This window comes from Strix aluco, chromosome 3, assembly GCF_031877795.1.
Source record: "Strix aluco isolate bStrAlu1 chromosome 3, bStrAlu1.hap1, whole genome shotgun sequence".
Taxonomy (NCBI): Eukaryota; Metazoa; Chordata; class Aves; order Strigiformes; family Strigidae; genus Strix; species Strix aluco.
In genome coordinates this window covers 70,490,492-70,511,792 of record NC_133933.1, presented here as the reverse complement: position 1 = coordinate 70,511,792, position 21,301 = coordinate 70,490,492, and the positions used below count along the sequence as shown (strand labels likewise).

At 41.1% G+C, this 21,301-nt stretch overlaps 2 protein-coding genes across 21 annotated transcripts in view; one reads left to right on the top strand and one right to left on the bottom strand.

Annotated features, from left to right (window-relative positions):
* AKAP7 (A-kinase anchoring protein 7) overlaps nucleotides 1–21,301 on the top strand; it is a 93,721-nt gene that overhangs the window by 27,205 nt on the left and 45,215 nt on the right. For 8 of the 19 annotated variants that reach the window (XM_074819100.1, XM_074819096.1, XM_074819094.1 and 5 more), the window contains 2 exons: nucleotides 11,598–11,742; nucleotides 12,813–14,331. In XM_074819100.1, the coding sequence (XP_074675201.1) occupies nucleotides 11,598–11,742; nucleotides 12,813–14,203 (1,536 nt within the window). In that variant the 3' untranslated portion in view covers nucleotides 14,204–14,331. Of the gene's footprint in view, nucleotides 1–11,597; nucleotides 11,743–12,812; nucleotides 14,332–16,066; nucleotides 18,003–19,109 lie in introns of those variants that run through there. The other 11 variants (XR_012622553.1, XR_012622554.1, XM_074819106.1 and 8 more) reach the window with 5 other exon arrangements.
* On the bottom strand, nucleotides 4,375–7,342 carry MSH5 (mutS homolog 5). Of its 2 annotated transcripts, XM_074819114.1 has the most exons (2): nucleotides 4,909–7,342; nucleotides 4,375–4,842 (listed from the first exon to the last, which is right to left on the bottom strand). In XM_074819114.1, the coding sequence occupies exons 1-2, from the start codon at nucleotides 7,077–7,079 to the stop codon at nucleotides 4,647–4,649; spliced, it is 2,367 nt and encodes a 788-aa protein (XP_074675215.1). In that variant the 5' UTR covers nucleotides 7,080–7,342; the 3' UTR covers nucleotides 4,375–4,646. The 2 variants fall into 2 exon arrangements, with proteins under 2 accessions (XP_074675215.1, XP_074675214.1); XM_074819113.1 differs by having other exon boundaries at nucleotides 4,375–7,342.

The window sequence follows — 21,301 nt, the reverse complement described above, 5'->3', positions numbered from 1 at the left end:
CAGCTGAAGAGGTAAGACTTTAAAATACTGATTTTTTTTTTTTTTTTAAGAAAAATTAGTGCATCTACCGTATAAACAGTGGTCCTCTACTGTACTTTGTTACCACTCTTGATATTCTCAGTACAGTAATATCATGGTCTATTTTCTTTTGTGAAACTAGGCAAGACCAAAAGATGAAAATACTTGTTCAAAATTGCAGAGTTATTATTGTAGATTATATGCATGCAGTTTGTTTGGATAATTTTGTTACTGTATAGGAGAAAATAAGCAAATAAACAGTGGAATTCATATTTGGATTATGCATAATAGGCAGACTGTCAGTTCCCCCTATTGAATATGCTTTGGTGAATTTCAGAGTAGCAATGAAACACATCTTCTATATTTTCTCTTGCAGGCAGTTATTTCTTGCTGTTTATTAGCTTTTTTGACAAAATACACAAATACATAAGAGTAGGTTATAACTGTGATGATAAATAGAATCAATACTAGTGTATCTAGTTTTTTATTTCATACTAATTTATCAATAATATTGTATTATTTAACATAAGGTATATCTCCATACATTTTTTTTTGCTGACATTGTATGGAATGTTTTACGGGATCCTTTTAAGATTGACCAGGAAAATTTTCAGAAAAAAAACATATTTTAAAATAAGAATTAAAGTACATAATATAAATATTTTAAGTTGTTTTTTTCCTTAATAGTAAGCATTAAAGAAAAATACTTTAAAGTTTCATTAGAAGTAACTCCAGAAAATGCTGAAAGTGCATATTTTAATTAAGTGGTATTGTGAAATCAGTTGGAAGAAGGCAGTGAGGTTTGAGATACATCAGGAAACTTCAAGGGCACACATACTTGCTGTGAAACAGAAATAAGAACCTGTCCACAGGTTGTCACCTACAACGTGTATATTATATAATTATATAGTATTATTAATTTGTAAGCTCACATAAGCTGTTGCTTGTATTATCAGTTGTTTTTTAAAACACTCATTTTAAAAATCCACAGCTCTTCTAGAATATCAGCTGTTCAGTAATTTAACTCTTTGGTTAAAACATCTGAGACTATCAGGGTCAGTTTTTTGCCATTCTGTTTTTTGGTTGTTTTTCTTCTGGTTGTTTTGTTTACATTTCTCTACCTTGCATGAACCCTTAGCCAGGATGCATACTTTCTGTGTTCTGATACTCACTGCCGCTGACAGAACCAGGTCAATGTCATTCCAAATCATCTTCCTTAGGCCTCTATAATGCTGGATAATGCATATGGTATTCTAAAGATACACTGTATAGAAAGATAGTATGTATTAAAAATCTGTAAATTTTTCTCTGTCAATCCACTGTTAGGCATAAACCTCAGTCTTTACTGTCATTGTTGTTTCATTGTGTCCATGCTTTTAGTGAGATAGTTTCATGCATTTACTGAAAACAATAAATAAAAACATGAAACATAAAGAGAATTTATGTTGAAGCAATACTCTGTTAAGCCATTCTCCTCATAGTGACACCTAAATTCCACCAAAGTTATCTTTTGGGAAAAAGAACAATCTGTTTTTCAAACTTTAATATAGCTACAGGAATTTTTGAAATGCATGTAGTCTGTAAAGATTTTAACTTTTCCAAATTGTTGCTGATAATTACAAAGCAAAGAGTTTATTCAAAATTAATAAAGATCTCAAGACATCAGCTTTCTACTTTGAAGGCACAGCATTAAGCTAAAAATGGTAAATCTAAAAAAACTTGGAAACAGACATTAATAAAAGATCAAAATGTGAGATAAAGTGGGTTAGAAAAGAGCTATCTGGGTCACTGTACCCCCTTCAGCTTCTCAGGTTAAAGAGACGCTGAATGAGTGGGAGCAACTCATTCTTCATGCTTAGTTGGACAATTCTGAGATCAAATGGGCCACTGAAAACTTCCCCAAAATAAGGAGGTACAGTGTGCATCTAGGTGTCCTTGTGGAAGGAGATAAAGGGATAGAATTTACTTGCACATGTTTAGCTATTTCCACAATTGTTTGAATGATAAGAAGCTTGGGTTAGTATCATTATCTTCTATACAAAGAACCTAATGAAACACAATGAAAGAAGAAACTGGAGTTTTGCACTTGAAGACAGCATTTCTATTCTTGGTTCCCTCACTAGCCTGCTATGTTGCCACACATCAGTCACAACCCCTCTGTTTTTCATTCATCCAGACTGCTGTTTATTTCAGGGCGTGTTGTGAGGCACACTTGATAAATGCCGTATGACATTTGGAGATCTTTTGATATCTAGTGCTGACAGAACTGCAAATCCTGTGAAATGGATTTCACAAGTAGAAGATGACTGACAGCTAAATTGCTCTGATGGCATCTGCTTAATTAGTAAGGAGTATATCCTTAGCCTAGACAGTGGTTGACAAGAATATATGCCCAAAATATAATTTATGAATATTTATTATATTCTTCTGTACAGCATATCTTTAGAATGCGTATGTATAATTAGTAAAAGAATATATTAGTGAGAAAAATCCATTTGTATTTACAGCACTTGCTAGTGTTGTACAAGGCCTGATTCACTGTTACCATTCAGCTTCAATGGTAACATCATCAAGATGCTAGATATTTTGCAGATGGTATTATTATGACTGCACTGGAAATAGCAGTTACTGCATGATTCAGTAATTTATTCTTGTAATTTTTAATGAATTATGTTAAACTTTTGATACTATCCTGGTTTCATATAGAGATAACATAAGGTACTTATTTTGTAATAATAATTCCTTTGGCATAAAGGAGGAAATTCCACACTGAATCAAACCCAAACCAGTGTCTCCAAATTCAGATCTTTTTGATGTGCACTCACATACATCACATGGTAGACATACCAGATAAGATGTTTAATACTGACAATTATGGAGGTAATTACTTTCTTCTCATGTAAATTTTCTCTCAATTTATGTGACTAATATTTTTGGCTTCTTGAAATCAAATATAGCTCAAGAAACCTGTAGTGTGTCTGCTGATGTCTTTTGTAGCCTTACTGTAAGCAGTTACAGCAAGTTTTTGGCAGCCAAGCAATAAGCGATCTAATGTCTCTTCTGCCTTATTTAGATAAGGAATCTCCAGCACTTATCACAGGAAAGTTTATTACTTCTATAGTACTTAGATGTCATGTCTCTTGCTTCATTTATTTGTTAATGAATTTCTGTTGCATATGTATACATGTACTCGGCACTGGTGAGGCCGCACCTCGATGACTGTGTTCAGTTTTGGGCCCCTCACTACAAAAAGGACATTGAATTACTCGAGCATGTCCAGAGAAGGGCAACGAAGCTGGTGAAGGGTCTGGAGCACAGGTCTTATGAGGAGCGGCTGAGGGAACTGGGGTTGTTTAGTCTGGAGAAGAGGAGGCTGAGGGGAGACCTCATCGCCCTCTACAACTCCCTGACAGGAGGTTGCAGAGAGCTGGGGATGAGTCTCTTTAACCAAGTAACAAGCAATAGAACAAGAGGGAATGGCCTCAAGTTGTGCCAGGGAAGGTTTAGACTGGATATTAGGAAGCATTTCTTTACAGAATGGGTTGTTAGGTGTTGGAATGGGCTGCCCAGGGAAGTGGTGGAGTCCCCATCCCTGGAGGTGTTTAAGAGTCGGGTTGACACAGCGCTTAGGGATATGGTGTAGTTGGGAGCTGTCAGTGTTAGGTTAATGGTTGGACTGGATGATCTTCAAGGTCCTTTCCAACCTAGATGATTCTGTGATTCTGTGATGAAATACTGTGTTCAGTAAAGATCCTCTGCATGACAAGAGAAGAGAAAGGGAATCTTCCCTTTCTGATATCATTCCTTCAAGTTTTTTTCAATACTTGAAAATAGAATATAAAATGTGAATTTCTGTCTTACACCCCCAGCATAGTTTTCAGTTTCCTACATTTCTAATTTTGCTTTTATTCATACCCGTATGGCATAGATACATAGCCATACCATGTAGGACCTTATGAGAAAGAGTGATTCTCAGCAAAACCAAAGCACTTCTGTTAATCAGTCCCCGCTGATTCTGACCTCCAGCATTCTTTTTATAACTCCTGGGATCTCTGGCATTTTTGACAGAAAAGCTGGTATAAGAAAAGCCACAGAGCTCATTAAATCCCTCTGTATTTCCATTTATCAGCCTCTACATCAGTGCTTTGTATTGTGACAACTGTTACTTGCCGATATGGGACTCTGAGGCACATACTTATTTGGAGTCTTTGATGCTGATCCTAAAATGGCTGAAACTATCACTTTGGCACAATACAAAACAATAAACACTTTCTTTCACAGTCTTAGGAGATCAACAGAAATGTTTTATGATTTTTATATGGTATTTTTTTAATCTGAAGATCAGGGGCAGAAAATTCACAAACAAGATGACCCAACAGCTGGAAGAGGTTCTTAAGTTCTCTTCTTTCAGTCTTCCTGCTTTCATACCATACACCATTTTGCAGAGATATGTAACTACAGTACTTGTTTTAAACAACAAGAAAAAGAAAAGACATAACTATAGACAGTTTGTTACAAGCTAAATGTAGTGTGAGGTGTTATTCATAGTGATCATTCCTTTAAATTACCAAATTCTTGTACTGAACATGGTAGATATGATGTAATCTATGCTTTTACACATACCCCTGTTATAAGACTGAGGCTGCAGAAGGCAGCACCTCTTCACGCATGAACTCTTCTAAGTCCACATGAGGATCATCAAGGTCTAGGCGAAGAAACTTTTCCACAACAGACTTGCATTTTTCCATCCGATCGCCTTTTGAAGGATGATCAATACGTTTGATAGCTTTTCCATTGCGAATCAGTTCTGACACTTCCACTCCTCTTTCAATAATGTTGGCAGGCATTCCTGCTAATGCAGCAATGTTGGCAGCATGACTGACAGTGGACATGCCCTGTTTGATCTGATAGAAAAATATCAACTCATCTCCATCTTGGTGGGTCTCCATGGTCAGGTACTCCAGCAGAGGTGTGTCAGGCAGGAGTTCTAGTTGCATTAAACTGTGAAAATTAGTGGAGACAAAGACCTGCGGACACTGTGTTCCTTGACTGATCCAGTACCTCAGGACAGCAGCCAAAAGGGACAGGCCATTCAGTGTGTTGGTCCCTTTACCAAACTCATCAATAAGTACCAAGGACCTCTCTGTGGCATTGTTTACTGCCTTGGCAACCTGGTTAAGATCAATCATGAAAGTGGAGAGCCCTACAGAAACTGATTCCCTACTGTGTATTCTTGTGTAAATCCCATCAATTACTCCAATCTCTGCCTCTGTTGCAGGGACATAACTGCCAATTAGAGCCATGAAGACTATAAGACCTACTTGCTTTAAGTAGACACTCTTTCCAGATGAGTTGGGCCCTGTGATGATCTTTATTCGTCTGGTAGCCTCGCCACTGTTCACAGGATTGGCCACAAAAGTCTTTGCACATAGTTCCATGAGTGGATGTCTTCCATCCTTGATGTGGAAGCCATGGCGGTGAGTAAAGCGTGGCCGGCAGTAGGCATTCTCCCGGGCCATCACTGCCAAAGCTAGTAGCACATCTAGGTGTGCAGTATACTCAATCACACTGTTGAGCACTTCAGACTTCTCCAAGATCTTTGTCTGCAGCTGGTGCATAATGAGTGTTTCCTGGTCTCTGATCTCACAGTGCAAGTCACCCAGCAGGCTGTCTAGCTCCTTAGTCCTAGCACTTCTGTAGTGCAGTTTATCCTCTGACAAGAACATGAAATCCAAGCCTTTGATTTCGAAGTCACTCTTATCTACCATAGTTGGTAGCCGTGGAATGGAGAGAAGGAACCCAATCAAAGGAATGTAGATCACACAACAGGAGGGAATATGATTGTCCAAGGTCTCCAGTTCTTTTCGTGCCACTTCTGTAAGGAACTCTGACAGTCCCATCAGCTTTCGTTTCTTCTCATCAATGGTGGGGTCCACGTTGGGTCTAACAGTGAAGCGGTTCTCTGAGATGCTGCCTTCAAAGTCCACCACTCTGCTGATTAGATTAGCGATGTAGTGCAGATCATCAGTGAAAACACGCGATATAGTCTGAAAGAGTTCAATAGTGTGGGGCAGAGAACGACACGTGTCTCTAAGGCACACTGCACTGTACGCTGTCTTATAGAGCGCTTGCCAGTCACTAACTTTAGTGTGGGAGAGAGTCATTCTTTTCAGAATAAGAGGCACATTTTTAATATTCTTGAGGCAACCTTGAAGAGTGAGGACTGTTTCATGGTTCTGAGCCAGCAGGAAGAAGTGGATAACATCTAGCCGTTTGTTCAGCTCTGTCAAGTTCCGAGTAGGTCGTGTGAGCCACAGCCTCAGCAGTTTTTCTCCCCATTTGCACCTGCAACGGTTTAAAATTCCATATAAACTGAATCCTTCTTTTAATCCACTGGACAGCTTGTACACAGAAGGATGGATATCACTTTTAAATATCTGCAGGACACAGTAAGTGTCTTGGTCCATATTCACAATATCTGACAGCACAAACTTTTTAAAGGCCAAAATAGGAACTGCAATAGTGCTTTCTTCGAGCTCAACTCCAACCCTTCTCCTGTCTAGGAACTTAAGGAGTCCCCCTAGGGCTCGTATCATGAGTGGGCTCTCAAAAGGGATGATTGAGGACAAGTAGAGGACTTTCTCTGCTGCAGTCATATGAGATGGGATAAATGGAAATTGCCTAGATAGGATCCGTTGCTTGCTAACTTCTAAGCCAAAATCTATGTTAGGAAACAGGACAATTTCTGGTTTTCTTATATCTTTGTCACCAGTAGCTGTTAGGCTGGTCAGGAATTTGGCAATATTCTGGTCCTGTTTTGCACTGGTCACTATGCATTGAGGATTAACTTCCCCAATCACTCTATGCAGTAGCTTGAGGTCTTCATTATCAGGTATGTCAGGCATGAAGTACACTGAGCAATCTTCTGTATCATAGTAAGTAATTGCAAGCTGCCCCGCATACCACAAAACAGACATGTGTGTCTCGGAGCACTCTTGGTCCTCTTGTTCGGGCCCAAGTGGTGGTGGCAAGGCACGACTCGTGGCTGACGTGGCACTCATTCTTTGGAATAAAGATACTTTTATTCACAACTCATCCAAAAAATTCTGAGAAGTAACTGTAGTTGACAACAGCAAGTTAACATTCATTCTTCCAACCCTGGAGAAAATAAGATGCTACCAAGAATTAAAGACCCATGTTACCTGTTCCAGTGAGAAGATGCAGCTAATAACTACAGCCGCCATCTTGCTTCCAAGCAAGGTGTAACTGAGCTAACTACCAGCAATGTTGGAATAGTTTTACAGTTTTAATTTGTATCCTTTATTTTAGTAAGTATATATGTATGCCCAAATACCCACAAATACAGTAATGTGCATGCACATGTATATACACATACAAAATCGTCCTCCCTCAGAGGCAGGGGACACTCACGTGCACTGACCACAGATCCTCACAACACTGCAGCCACATAAACTAGTCACTGTTTCAGGGTCCTCCCCCAGTATTTATGCTGCACCATCACACAGTACCAGCTTCAATACAAGTACATAACGTGCTGCTGCAGGGATCAACCATACCAAACAGCTTCTCCTACAGAGACCGCAGTAGCTGTCCGCAACCCACTTCCAGCCGTCTCCCACTTCTTCCCCCTTCTGCTCACCCTCCTCACCGCAGACGGGCAGCTCGTCTCGCTGCTGCGTCTCCTTGCAGCCCAAAAGTTTTATCTTGACCCCCTTCCCCTCCCTCTCCGAGCAGGTGCTTGTCGCTCCCTGCCCTCAGGCCTCCCCGCCGCCGGCTCCTGTCAGGAAGGCGCCGCGCTGTGGCGCTGATCCCTGCCTGCGCAGCCAGGCCGCAGCCACCGCCCCGCCCCTGCCGCGCTGCCGTTTACCGCCGGTCGCCCGGGGCCGGCGGCGGGGCCCTGCCATCACGCCGGGAATGGAGCCTTGGCTTCCCCTGCGGACTCCCGGCTGAACGGGAGCGCCCTTCGCCTCGGGGCCCGAGCTCCTCCCGCCAGCCCCTGCCCCGTCCCTCGGAGCGGCTCGCTGCCTCCCTCCCCGGCCTCCTCGAGCCCCGCGCTGAGGGGGAGGGAGGGGAGGCGGTTGGAAGCCCCCTGAGCAGCTCACCCCGCCGGCCGGCAAGGGGATGCCATGCCTCTGCTCCCACGTTGCACCTCTGTGACCTGCCTCTGCACCGCCTGCCAGTGCTCCAGCGGGACCCATGGCTGTCCCTACCCGCTGCCAGGCTCCCCACTGCTCCCCTCTTTCACCCATTGTGGCCTCTGCAGTTCGCTTAACTTGGAGCAGCTGTAAATGAATCTTCATCTGCAGCCGTCACCATTGGAGAGCTGGGTGTGTGGTGCTGGGAGTTGGGCATTTTGGCTGTGGAGTGTGGTACATGGAAGCTGAAGCTGCTTGTGGGGGGCGTTGGGTACCTGGCTTTGCAGCTGTGCTAAGGCCTGTCACCACTTCAGCCTTCCTGCCTCTTCATGCAGCTGGGGGACTTCATGCAGCAGGGACTTCATGCAGCTGGAGGGTTTAACTGCAGGCTGGGGACAGCAAGCTGCACCTTCCCTGCCCGCATACACAGGAGGCGCAGACAGAGAGTTAACAGATGTAACGAGGCTACCAAATGCTGTCTCCTTGGTGCCCTGCCAGTCGTGTAAGAGCTCCACATGCAACGCCTCTCCAGGCCCACATTACACAGCCATGTCCCTTTGCAGGCATCCATTCATTACAGTACTTCCTCAAGAGACAGGTGTCTTGCTCCTTCCCTTCCAGCACCGAGTGCTTCAAAATGGCCTCTCAACTACTCTTGTTTCTCACCATCCCCCGATTATAGCATAGTTCTGTAATCAGCATCTTTGACTTTCCCATGTGGTAACAACTCCTTTCTTTCATCTCTGCTGCTCCAGACACTTTCAATTAAGAAACGAACTGTGACCTTCCCGTGCACCTGCATTGTTTCATCCTTTCACATCTCATTACAAACAGCACTCCAGAAATTGCTCCAAGTTACTAAAAATACCATAGTTTTCCCATGGCTGCTTTTCCAAATATTTTTCAGTAGTGCATCACAAGCATAACCCAGTTCCTGAGCGTTCAACATTTGATTCACACCTTACCAATCTTTTTGACAAGCAACATCCCAATCTCTTGTAAATGGTATTTTTTTTGTTGAAGCATGAAGTGGTGATTTTGATCTTTTCCTCATTTTGTTCCATGAGTACTCAAGGCTTCACATTTTGACAAGTGTTCTCCTGGCTGAAAAGGTCTTTTTTTTTATTAGTGATTGATGTCTAAATATATTTCAAAGAACTGTCAGCCAAAAAGCAAAGAATGATGATTTAATTTTAAAATAACCTTAGTACATAAGGACTAATCTAGCCAGAGAATATCAAATTTTAAATAATGTCAGTGAGGATGGAATAAATGTAGACTTCGAAGATCGTGTACATGAAATGAGAAGCATCCACCACTAGATGTCATCGTTTCAGAGATTAAGGAAATGGAAGGACATTTCTGACCTTCACTAAATTAGACTTTAAGGGACCAAAGTCTCTAAATTAGACTTTAGAGAACCAAGTGTGCAGGTACTTACTCAAGCAAAGTGCTGCTGAAGTCAGTAATTTTGTAAAAGCTCAGTAGACATACCAACACTGAGCCCATCTTGCATATGAATAATTGTTTATGAAAGAAATGCGTGTGATGCTCAGATGAACAGATACCGTGTAAGAGTGTGAGGAAGGAGACAGCATCTGTCCCCTTTAACGTGTCTGGTGAGGGACATTTTCAGTGCAGAAGGGTGTAATAAGAAAAGGAGGAAGCCCTAAACAACACAGACACAAACCTGACCAACATACGATAAGGGAGGCAGTAACAAGAGCCAAAGCTGGTCAGCCACACAGACTGATAAGGGCATGTGGAATGTGGGGATGTTTGTTTCAGTAGGACTGTCTGGTTGAGGACCTCATCAAATGGGATGTTAAGGAGAAGGGGGAAGCCATAACCAAAATATACAGAGATACAAACCTGTCAACACACAAAAACAAGAAACAAACCTCATCAGTCACACTAATTGATGGACTGTCGAGAAACCACAGGCAAACTGGGACTTTGCAGCTCTTGGGGATGTAAAGCTGAGGGTTCAGAGTGTTGAAGGGTGTTGATGGAACTGTGCAAACGAATGGGAGATGTGCAGGAAAAGGGGATGGGGAGGAACAAAGGAGGAGTGGGCGGAATGGGGCGTAAAAGGGACCGGTCCCCTGTAAAACGGAGCTGGTGGGTGCACTTGTCTGACTGAGCAGGTGTGCTGGTTGCTGGGGGCAGATGTCTGTATCTTCCCCAAACGGTGTGTGTGTGAGGGGTGCAGGTGTTCACTACCAAACCTCAAGCTGGACCAGTTGGCAAGTGGGGGACCCGTAGGGTGAGGAAGAGGGCCTGGGATCTGGACAGGGGTGCTGGGTAGATAGAGGGGCTGTGCCGGTGCTTAGAGGATGCACAAATGTGGGTGTGCTTGCAAACCTGGAGAGAGTCATGTGCACGACTGCACTAGTGATGACCTGTCTCTGCTGGGGGCTGTCCACACGTGTCTCATGTGAGCCATGTTTGTGGGTGCTGTTGAAGGCAGTACCTTGTCTGTGGCAGCCTGTGCAGCTGTCTGTGTCCATGTCCTCTGAGCAGGTGTAGGTGTCTCTGGGACATGAAAGGAGCAGGTACCTCCATCAGAGACCCTGGGTCCCCTGGGCATGGGGCTAGACTCTAGCAGCTGGGCAGTAGGGAGCCCTGGGCTGGAGCTGCAGGAGGCAGTGATTGCTCCTAACACCCCTTAGCATATAATAACAGTTTTTAAAAAGCAGACAGCATTATTGTGAGGTAAACTGAAGAAAACAACACTGAATTTCTACAGAGATCATCTATTTTATTGAAAATATGATGGCATGAGGAGCCCTAAACTCTTAAAATAACTACTGAAGGTAGGTTTTCTGAAAACAGCCTAATAGAATATTTATTATGTTCCACTTTGTATATACATAATGATACTGATATTATAAATCACTGTAATTTCTTAGATTTACTGAGATAAAAAGTCTAGTGCTAGTTAAATACAACCATATCTTCCTGTTTGATGATTTTAAAGACTCAGAAAACTTCCCTTGACAAATGTTTGAGATTCTTCCTTGTAGTAGCATGCCCAGTGATGATAGCAAGAATAATTTCCAGTTACGTGTTCCATGAAGACTGTTGCAAACCCTTGGAAGTTAAAGCAGTTGTAGCATTGTGTATGTCAATTTGTTTCCTACAAGACTGAAGAAGGAGGGTTAGAAAGGAGGTGTAATGACACTTGTATTTTCTTATTTAAGTTCTGCAGCAGACCGTGTTTAACTAAAACAGAAGAGTTGGCACATTATTGTTTCAGTATTCTTTTTGCATCTTGAAGTGGTTTTCCATCCTAACTATACCTCTGGTTAAAATGAAAACCATAGGAATTAAATATGAAAATTCAGTCTTCTAGTAGAATGTCTAAATTAATTTTATGTTAAAAGCTATTTATTATTTATTATTTATTTATGCTATTTAAAGGTGAAAAAAATTGACTCAAGCCTGTATGAAGATTTTAAAAGACATTATTTTGGAGATGAAATCCTGCACCGCCTAGATCTTTGCTCCATGTTGAAAAAAAAGCAACCAAATGGTTACTACTACTGTGAGTCCTCTATTGTTTTTGGTAAGTACATCTTCATTTTTTTCTTATATCAATTGTGTCTACAAGTTATATGCCTGAAAAGCCATTTTTTCTGGAGTGTATGTTAGGCAATTCTTGTAATAATATCCGTGGAGTCTGACAGAAGTCTGTATATCAACCCTGGCTTTTCAGGAACACTGTGCAGTGCTTCTTGGTGAAAGCTAAAATTTATGCTCAACTATCTGTCCACAGAATCCAGTTCCATTTCTCATCCTAAAATGAGTGTTTAAGATAAGTGAGATGTATCACTCCAGAGCTGCTCATCTCTCATTACTCATCATTATGACATTACTAGGAGAAGTCCTAAAGCAATGAAGAAAGATTTCAGGTCCTTGGGGAAAGTGATTAAGGGGTTGGGGGCACAAATTGTGTTCTCCTCCATCCCTTCAGTTGGGGGGATGGATGAAAAAGAATACAGGAGAACTCAACAGATGAACTTGTGGCTCCAAGACTGGTGTTACCGTCAGAGCTTTGGATTTTTCAATCATGGTTTGGTATACAGGGCACCAGACCTTTTGGCATTAGATGGAATGCACCTGTCCCTGAGGGGGAAGAGGATCTTGGGGCAGGAGTTAGCTGGGCTCATTGACAGAGCTTTAAACTAGATTTGAAGGGGGAAGGGGGGAAAACATCAGCCGATCTGAAGTGCATGTATACCAATGCACACAACATGGGTAACAAACAGGAGGAGCTTGAAACCATGATGAAACAGGAAAATTATGATGTTGTGGCTATTACAGAAACATGGTGGGATGTCTCCCATGACTGGAGTGCACCTGTTGAGGGCTACAAGCTCTTTAGAAGGGACAGGCAAGGAAGGAGAGGTGGTGGGGTAGCGCTGTATGTTAGGGATTGTTATGATTGCCTTGAGCACAAGTGTAGCCAAGACAGGGTAGAGTGTCTTTGCATTAGAATCAGGGGGAAGGTCAACAGGGCAGATGTTGTAGTAGGAGTCTACTATAGGCCACCCAACCAGGACAGAGAGGTGGATGAAATATTCTATAGGTATTTAGGAGAAATTTCACGATTGCTTGCCCTTATTCTTGTGGGAGACTTTAACTTCCCAGACATCTGCTGGAAATACAGCACAGCAGAGCGAGACCAGTCCTGGAGATTCCTGGAATGTGTGGGAGATAACTTCCTGACGCAACTGGTGAGAAAACCAACCAGAGAAGGTGCCCTGCTGGATCTCCTCTTTGTGAACAGAGAAGGACTGGTGGACGATCTGGCGGTTGGAGGCCGATTAGGACACAGCGATCATGAAATAATAGAGTTCTCTATTCTTAGAGAGGTCAAGAGAGGGCTAAGCAGAACTGACATCCTGGACTTCCAAAGGGCTGACTTTGTCTTGTTTAGGCACCTGCTTGAAAGGATACCTTGGGAGATGATCCTGAAGGATATAGGGGTCCAGGAATGCTGGGCACTCTTTAAGAAGGAAGTGTTAATGGCTCAGGAACAGGCAGTCCCCAGGTGCTGTAAGAGAAGCCGGCGACAGAGAAGACCCCCCTGGCTGAACAGGGAGCTTTGGCTGCAACTCAGGGAGAAAAGGAAAGTTTACAGCCTTTGGAAGAAGGCGCTAGCCACTCACAGTGATTACAAAGATGCTGTGAGGCTATGCAGGGCAGAAATCAGGAGGTCTAAAGCCCAGCTGGAAATTACTCTGGCTTCAGCAATCAAGGATAACAAGAAATGTTTCTGTAAGTATGTCAACAGCAAAAGAAAGACCAGAGAGAGCCTCCATCCCCTGCTGGATGCGGGAGGAAACATGTTAACAAGTGATGAGAAGAAGGCTGAGGTTCTTAATGCCTTCTTTGCCTCAGTCTTTAATAACAAGACTAGTTGTATTGAGGGAATCCAGCCTCCTCAGCCAGAGGACAGAGACTGGGAGAACGACCGCCCCGCAATCCAGGAGACAGTCAGTGACCTATTGCATCACGTAGACACACACAAGTCTATGGGACCTGATGGGATACACCCGAGGGTGCTGAAGGAGCTGGCTGGGGTGCTCGCCAAGCCACTTTCCATCATTTACCAGCAGTCCTGGCTGACCGGGGAGGTCCCGACAGATTGGAAACTGGCCAATGTGACGCCCATCTATAAGAAGGGTCGGAAGGATGATCCAGGAAACTACAGGCCTATCAGCTTGACTTCGGTGCCTGGGAAGCTGATGGAGCAGCTCATCCAGAGTACCATCATACAGCACGTGCAGGACAACCAGATGATCAGGCCCAGTCAGCATGGGTTTATGAAAGGCAGGTCCTGCTTGACAAACCTGATCTCCTTCTATGACAGGGTGACCTGCTTATCGGATGAGGGAAAGGCTGTGGATGTAGTTTACCTCGACTTCAGTAAGGCCTTTGACACCATTTCCCACAGCATTCTCCTGGCGAAACTGGCTGCTCGAGGCTTGGATGATCGCACGCTTTGCTGGGTACAAAACTGACTGGATGGCCGGGCCCAAAGAGTTGTGGTGAATGGAGTTAAATCCGGTTGGAGGCCGGTCACGAGTGGTGTCCCCCAGGGCTCAGTTTTGGGGCCACTCCTGTTTAACATCTTTATTGATGACCTAGATGAGGGGATCGACTGCACCCTCAGTAAGTTTGCAGACGACACCAAGTTGGGTGGGAGTGTTGATCTGCTCGAGGGTAGGGAGGCTCTGCAGAGAGACCTGGACAGGCTGGAGCGATGGGCTAAGGTGAACTGTAGGAGTTTCAATAAGGCCAAATGCCGGGTGCTGCACTTGGGCCACAACAACCCCCAGCAGCGCTACAGGCTTGGGGAGGAGTGGCTGGAGAGCTGCCAGTCAGAGAGGGACCTGGGGGTGTTGATTGACAGCCGGCTGAACATGAGCCAGCAGTGTGCCCAGGTGGCCAAGAAGGCCAATGGCATCCTGGCTTGTATCAGAAATAGTGTGGCCATCAGGGACAGGGAAGTGATCTTACCCCTGTACTCGGCACTGGTGAGGCCGCACCTCGATGACTGTGTTCAGTTTTGGGCCCCTCACTACAAAAAGGATATTGAATTACTCGAGCGTGTCCAGAGAAGGCCAACGAAGCTGGTGAAGGGTCTGGAGCACAGGTCTTATGAGGAGCGGCTGAGGGAACTGGGGTTGTTTGGTCTGGAGAAGAGGAGGCTGAGGGGAGACCTCATCGCCCTCTACAACTACCTGAAAGAAGGTTCCAGAGAGCTGGGGATGAGTCTCTTTAACCAAGTAATGAGTGATAAGACAAGAGGTAATGGCCTCAAGTTGCGCCAGGGAAGGTTCAGACTAGATATTAGGAAGTATTTCTTTACAGAACGGGTTGTTAGGCGTTGGAATGGGCTGCCCAGGGAGGTGGTGGAGTCCCCATCCCTGGAGGTGTTTAAGAGTCGGGTTGACACAGCGCTTAGGGATATGGTGTAGTTGGAAACTGCCAATGCTAGCTTAAAGGTTGGACTAGATAATCTTCAAGGTCCTTTCCAACCTAGATGATTCTGTGATTCTGTGATTCTCTGTTGACTATAAAGACAGCCTGTGTGTCGTAAATTAGATTAGACGTGGTAATTATAGATGATTAAAGCTAAGTGAAATGTCTCTGGCTTGGCAGAGATGTGACCTTACTTGGACTGTATTTATATAGAGAATTTCATTGGTACAACCATCAAGACTTTAAACACTACAGACACCTTGCCTAGATCATTACAATACTAGAAATCACAGTTGTTTCCTCGTGCTTTATCTGAATGGAAGCTTCAGATCCCTATGATTAATATTCTAGGCTTGTCTTCTCATTTCTGCAACAAGTTGTGTATAGCTGGAACTTCAGGTGGTATACATGGAAGGTCTGTGGACTGAGAGACTAAGAAATAATGGTTTGTATAATAAACTTCTCTGTGACGGTTAGTTCCCAGTAGCTGATAGTAGATCTTGGGACTGCTATTAGTCATATTAAGAACATGAGAACACTCTTAAGTGGAATAGCTAGAGAATGTTGAGTATTTTTTCTTAAATTCAGTCACCCCTTTAAATCTGGGAATGTATTCTGTGATGTGTTTGGAATAGCTTTAAAAATACCATTCCTGCACCTGCGGATCTTTAAGAAATCAGATGACATAAGATGGTCAAGTAGTAATACAACAAAATGCAAAGTTTTTTATATTAATTGCTTTTTTCACCTGTCCTAATTAGGCTGATTCTTTATATATGTCATGTTAGAAGTGAGTCTCAAAAGTCAGGTTTATAGCAGGGAACAGTTTATATTTTTTATTCTTTGTACTGGTACAGCTTGGTTTATATGTTTTGGGGATTATTTTTTTTTTGCTGCAGTCATCTCAAAGGTTGAATGTAGTGGTGTTAGAAGACATGGGATACTGAAATTCATTCCATTCATGAACATGAAGTTCATGTGAAGACTTAACTTTGTCTTTCTTATTTAGACATAGAAATTCAGAAATAGAACAAAACTCTGTTTGGCATGTTGTCAATGAGCAATAGTTCCATCTCAGCAAGAATATAGACAGTCTTAATAAATCTTAATAAAACAAAATCTTAACTTTGACCTACTTAAGGAAAAGAGAGCATCTGCTCTTGTATGGATCCTCTGATAATAGGAATGAAATGTGAAAAATCTTTAGAAGGAGCCTCAACAATAAAATGCTTACTTAAAGACTATAGTAAATTTGTTCACATATACCTTGCAACATTTTCCAGATTTCTGGCAATAAGCAGAAGTATAAAATAAAAAACTTTGGCCAGAAATCATTCCAACAACCAAATTATTCAGTGGATCTAATGTTTCCCACTCCAAAGCATACTAGCCTTAGTAATGAAAATATTCATGACCAAGGAATGATCATATCCTCAGAAAGAAAGAACAAAACGTGCAACATCAGGAAAATCTTCCAAGACTGTTGCTATCCCAACTTGCTGAATAGAAACGTTTTCACTGGAATCTTTTTTTCGTGTGGACAGTTTTAAAGGAAAGCCCTGTCTTCATGCTTAAATAATAAGGAATCTCAAAAAGATGAAAACTTGTATTTTTTATGAAGATACGTCCTTAAGGACTAAGAAATCTGAAAAAGATGAAGACTTCTGTTTGTTACAAAGATACGTTGTTAAGGACTAAGAAATTTCAAGAATATGAAGACTTTATGAAGGTACAATGTCCATCCCCAAATTCTGCAAAACCTTTGAAGGTATGATGAGCATAAAATAAAAGGAAAACTTCTGATCCAGGCACCTCTTCTAGTTGAGCTAATTTTGATGGAAAGATCTAACTTTTAAAGGTTTATAATTGACAGAAATATGTGTGAATAATGCATTATACTCCATTTTTCCTAAGCACATATTGTTTTCTTCATAATCATAAAAACTATACGTGGTTAATGGGCAGGTTATACCTGGTGCCTCATCTGCTGTTTTTCAGCCATTTTTCAAGGTCTGAATTGTTTCATTCTTAATGCTATAAAGCTAACACTATGTTGCAGACAAAGGGTGTTTATGAACAGTTAGTACTACTTCTAAATCCCTGTTGTTTGGACTAGCTTTACATAAATACCAGTATTAAGATTTAGTGCTGGTTCCAGGACTCTGTGTAGGGCTTTGGTGACGACTTGGTTTCTGTCTTGTGGTAACTTGTTTCCCTGTGCTTCAGCATTGCTGGTGGAAGTGCTCACTGGTCTTGAGGACTGTTTTGAGGATTTTTGATTAAATACTTATACAACACTTTAAACATGTCAGGCACTTTGCAAATGCTAATTGCTGTTAATGTTTTTGTTTACATTTAGGGCCACCTTTATTTAGCTTACAAAACAAATCAAAAGCAGTACAGAGGGAAAAAAGTGCAGGATGTCTATTTAAATTAGTGACAACACTATTGCAAAATCCAGACCAGTCAAAATCGAAGTGAGATGTATTTATACATGCATATCTATCTATCTATCTATCTATCTATCTATCTATCTATCTATCTAAATATCATATTTATTACCTTGCGTTAATGCATGTCTCATAGTTATGTTTATATCTGTATATAACTATATATCATCTTCTGTACATGTTTGTACATTCAAATATTATTTATGTGCATCCAAATGCCTAGAGAAAGAGAAATTGCAAGATTATTTAACACGGTATAAAATTTTTCATTTGGGTAAAATTGAGGCTCCACTATTCACAAATATACTTCAGAATATTTTGGAATATGTATCTGTTTAAAGAATTTGGTAAATAACTCATTACAAATAAAAGCTGTTTAATAGTATATGTGGTAGATATTGACAATGTTTTTTCAAACCATTTGTTTAAATCTCTTTTCTTGAACTAGTCTTGTTACTGACATCTCAGAATGCTGAAATGAGACAGTCAGTCTTTCAGCTGTCTTTTGAATATGTGTCCCATTAAATGGTTTATAACAGCAGTCAATCAACTAGTATTCAAAGCAAGAATCAGATGCTTGTTTGGCTTTAACTCAATCCTGGTGTCACAATGCGTAAAGAATTTATGGGAAATGTCATTTTCACAGTCGGAAAAGAATTCTCCTCTGAATTATTTTTACATGAGTACTACATCTGGCTTCTCTAACCGTAGTATTTGAATGCATGTTCTTCACTGATACCACATTAAGAAAGTATAGTATTATTATCCCAAATTTTCTCAGTCCTGTATGAACATAGATGCATCTTGCCCAAATACATACATTTAATTTTCTGGTTTTGTACATGTTAATATATATTTATTTAAAGCCAATAGGAGAAGGAGAACAACTATATTGGAACAGAGTAAATGACTTATTCTTTAATTTCAGAGAAGAAACTCTGGAATTTTGAAAAACCCATTTTAAAATGTTTTAAAATGTGATTTGAATATTACTAACTATAGGTAGCTAGGACATTAAAATAAACACAGGAGGGAGTTAATGCAGTTCTATTAGTATATCAGAAATAGGGAAATTTGAAAATAACTTAATACAGGCAAAACACTGTACCCAGCTCTCATTCTTTCTACATGTACATGTACTCAAGCAGTTATCTTCTTTCCTTACGGTGCACAGAAAATACAAAAACAGTATTTACTTTTTGTGGCATAGTTTGGGCCAAACTTGAGTGTTATGCATCTAATAAGATGAAAAGATCTAAAAAGGTATCAGAACTAATGTTAGAAACAGAAATGCATACACAACAGAGAATGGCACACTACCATGGCTAATAAATGCTACAACACGTATCAGCTTGGTAGCTGCATGTGTTAAGAGCATGTTTAAAAATATGGGAAGCATAAAAGATTGGTATGAATAAAGGCAGAGGTGAAACACCTGCTGAACTGCAGCAATATGCACAGCAGGTAAACAGGCTTTGACAATATGTTACAGAGCAGCATCCACCATCTTCAGCAGAGCCTGTAGATGTCTGCATTAGAAGATTTCTCTGCATCCACATGCCAGCCCCACAGGGTATGTATTCAGGAGTTAAAATTTGACATGACAGTGACAATAATGTTGAAGCTTTATTCTCAAAGTACAGTTCAGTTTATTCTTTAAAGCAAACAAAACATCAAGCCAACAAAGTGTCCTTCAGACCACCCACCGCATGGCAGCTGTTGTATGTCACCTCAAATCCCAAAGACAACCAGTGAATGCTAGAATGAGTTGAGCTTCTCAATATATACTCCTTCACCTGAATGATTGATTCAGTTCTTTATATCACAGTGAAGATGTTCAGTAGCCCCTCTGACCATCAGATCTTCTGACCATTATGTAAATCTTCTTATGATAAACGTGCCTTTAGCATTAAGTATCTTAAATATTTTCAGAATCCATTCATAAAGATTTTTGTAGACATGTTTCAAAGAAAATTTGTTTATAGTAATATAATGTCAAATGAGATTATATACACATTAAAGAAAGTTATCACACGCCAAGCTGTATTCAGCCTGTAAACTGTGCTAAGGTTCTCCTGAGTGGCTAGTAAGGAGAAATTTATGTATCAGACTTCCCCTGGGCTATCTCAGGGGTAGAAAAACTTCAAGAAGCCTGTTCCTTGGTGGAAACCACCCAGCAGATTACTTACTTTCTGCACAGCCAGAATTCATATATCTGGAATATGTGCCAAGTTGGAGGTTAAAGTCCTATTATAGTTCTCCTTAACCCTTGCAATCTAGCAGTAGCAATATGGAAATTGAAATATCAGACTACAAACATCATTTTATCTGGATAAAAGCATAACAATGTGGTAGAAGGTAATGCTCCTTGCTGCTCAAATAATACCTCAAACAGATGCCTTCTTAAGTAGCAGAACATTAGTGGGTCAATTTACCTTTCAGTGGAACTATGTACAAGTTCGGTGTCCAGTCTGACCTTGTGATCAAGGTACCTTCTGCAGTCCATGGAATGGGAGACACCTACAGAAAGCTGTTCATCCCATACTAAAATGTGTGTGTAAGACAAGCAAGGTCTAAGAGGTGTCTAAGATAGGCAAGATGGGAGTCTAAGATACACAACTTGAACAGGTGTTAATATTTGTTAATTAACTTGCTTGCTAATTATATATATATATAAATTTTTAACTAAATGACCAAAAGACACATTATATTTGCAAGCTTCACGTTTCTGACGGAGATCAATAACATAATGAACAGAACATGTTACAAACAAAATTTATTCTTTCAGATTGCTGCTGTTAGGGTATTTGAATCATTTAAATAACTTTTTAGTTGCTTAAACTTTAATAACCTTGAGTTAGGATTTAGTGGTGCAGTTTATGCTTTCACATTATATTTTATGATGTTAGCCAGGCAGCTGCTCAACACCCTTGTCGCAAACAAAGAACAAGATACTCCTGGTGGTACCTTGTATAAAAGCTCTCTAGACTAAAGATAAGTTTGTTGGTAGTAGGTTTGGGGGATACCCACAAAGAAGAAAGAATTACAGAAGAATGGAGAAAAGAAGAAAAGACTCAGTTGGTGCCTCAAACAGAAAATAGATATGATAACATCACTGTATGAACTCAGAGTAATACTGAGAAGACTTAGAAGACTAAAAATAAAATAATTGGAAACCAATTGATAGTCTGATAGATTGTCAACATCCCTTGGTTTGCTCTTTTTAGAAAATGCGCTTAACAGTGTCAAGCAAAAAATACAGTAATACTTCACGTTCATCATCAAGGAAGAAGAGGGTTCAAATACAGTCTGCAATATGAAGACTGTATCTTTTTTTAAGTGGCACTGGCTTAAACGGAGAGAAAGCCTGGCATTTGTCTTCTCTGGATACTGTCCTGCTTCTCTATCTATAGATGGTTTAACCTAAATGTGATTGATTTTATTTGTACGGCAATTAAACATTTTCTCACATTGGGAACAGCAATGGTAACCAAGTAAATGGTGTTTTAATTGTCCAGATTCTACATCCCACAAAATTACACATATCGTGTGTTGGTTTCTTTTACTCTCCTTCTTACTTCCATGACAGTGAATCACTTCTTCTAAAATAATTAATCATTCTTTGATTTTATCTGTTATCTGTCCTTATTTCTTCTTTTTCTATAATTTCAAAATACTCGTAGG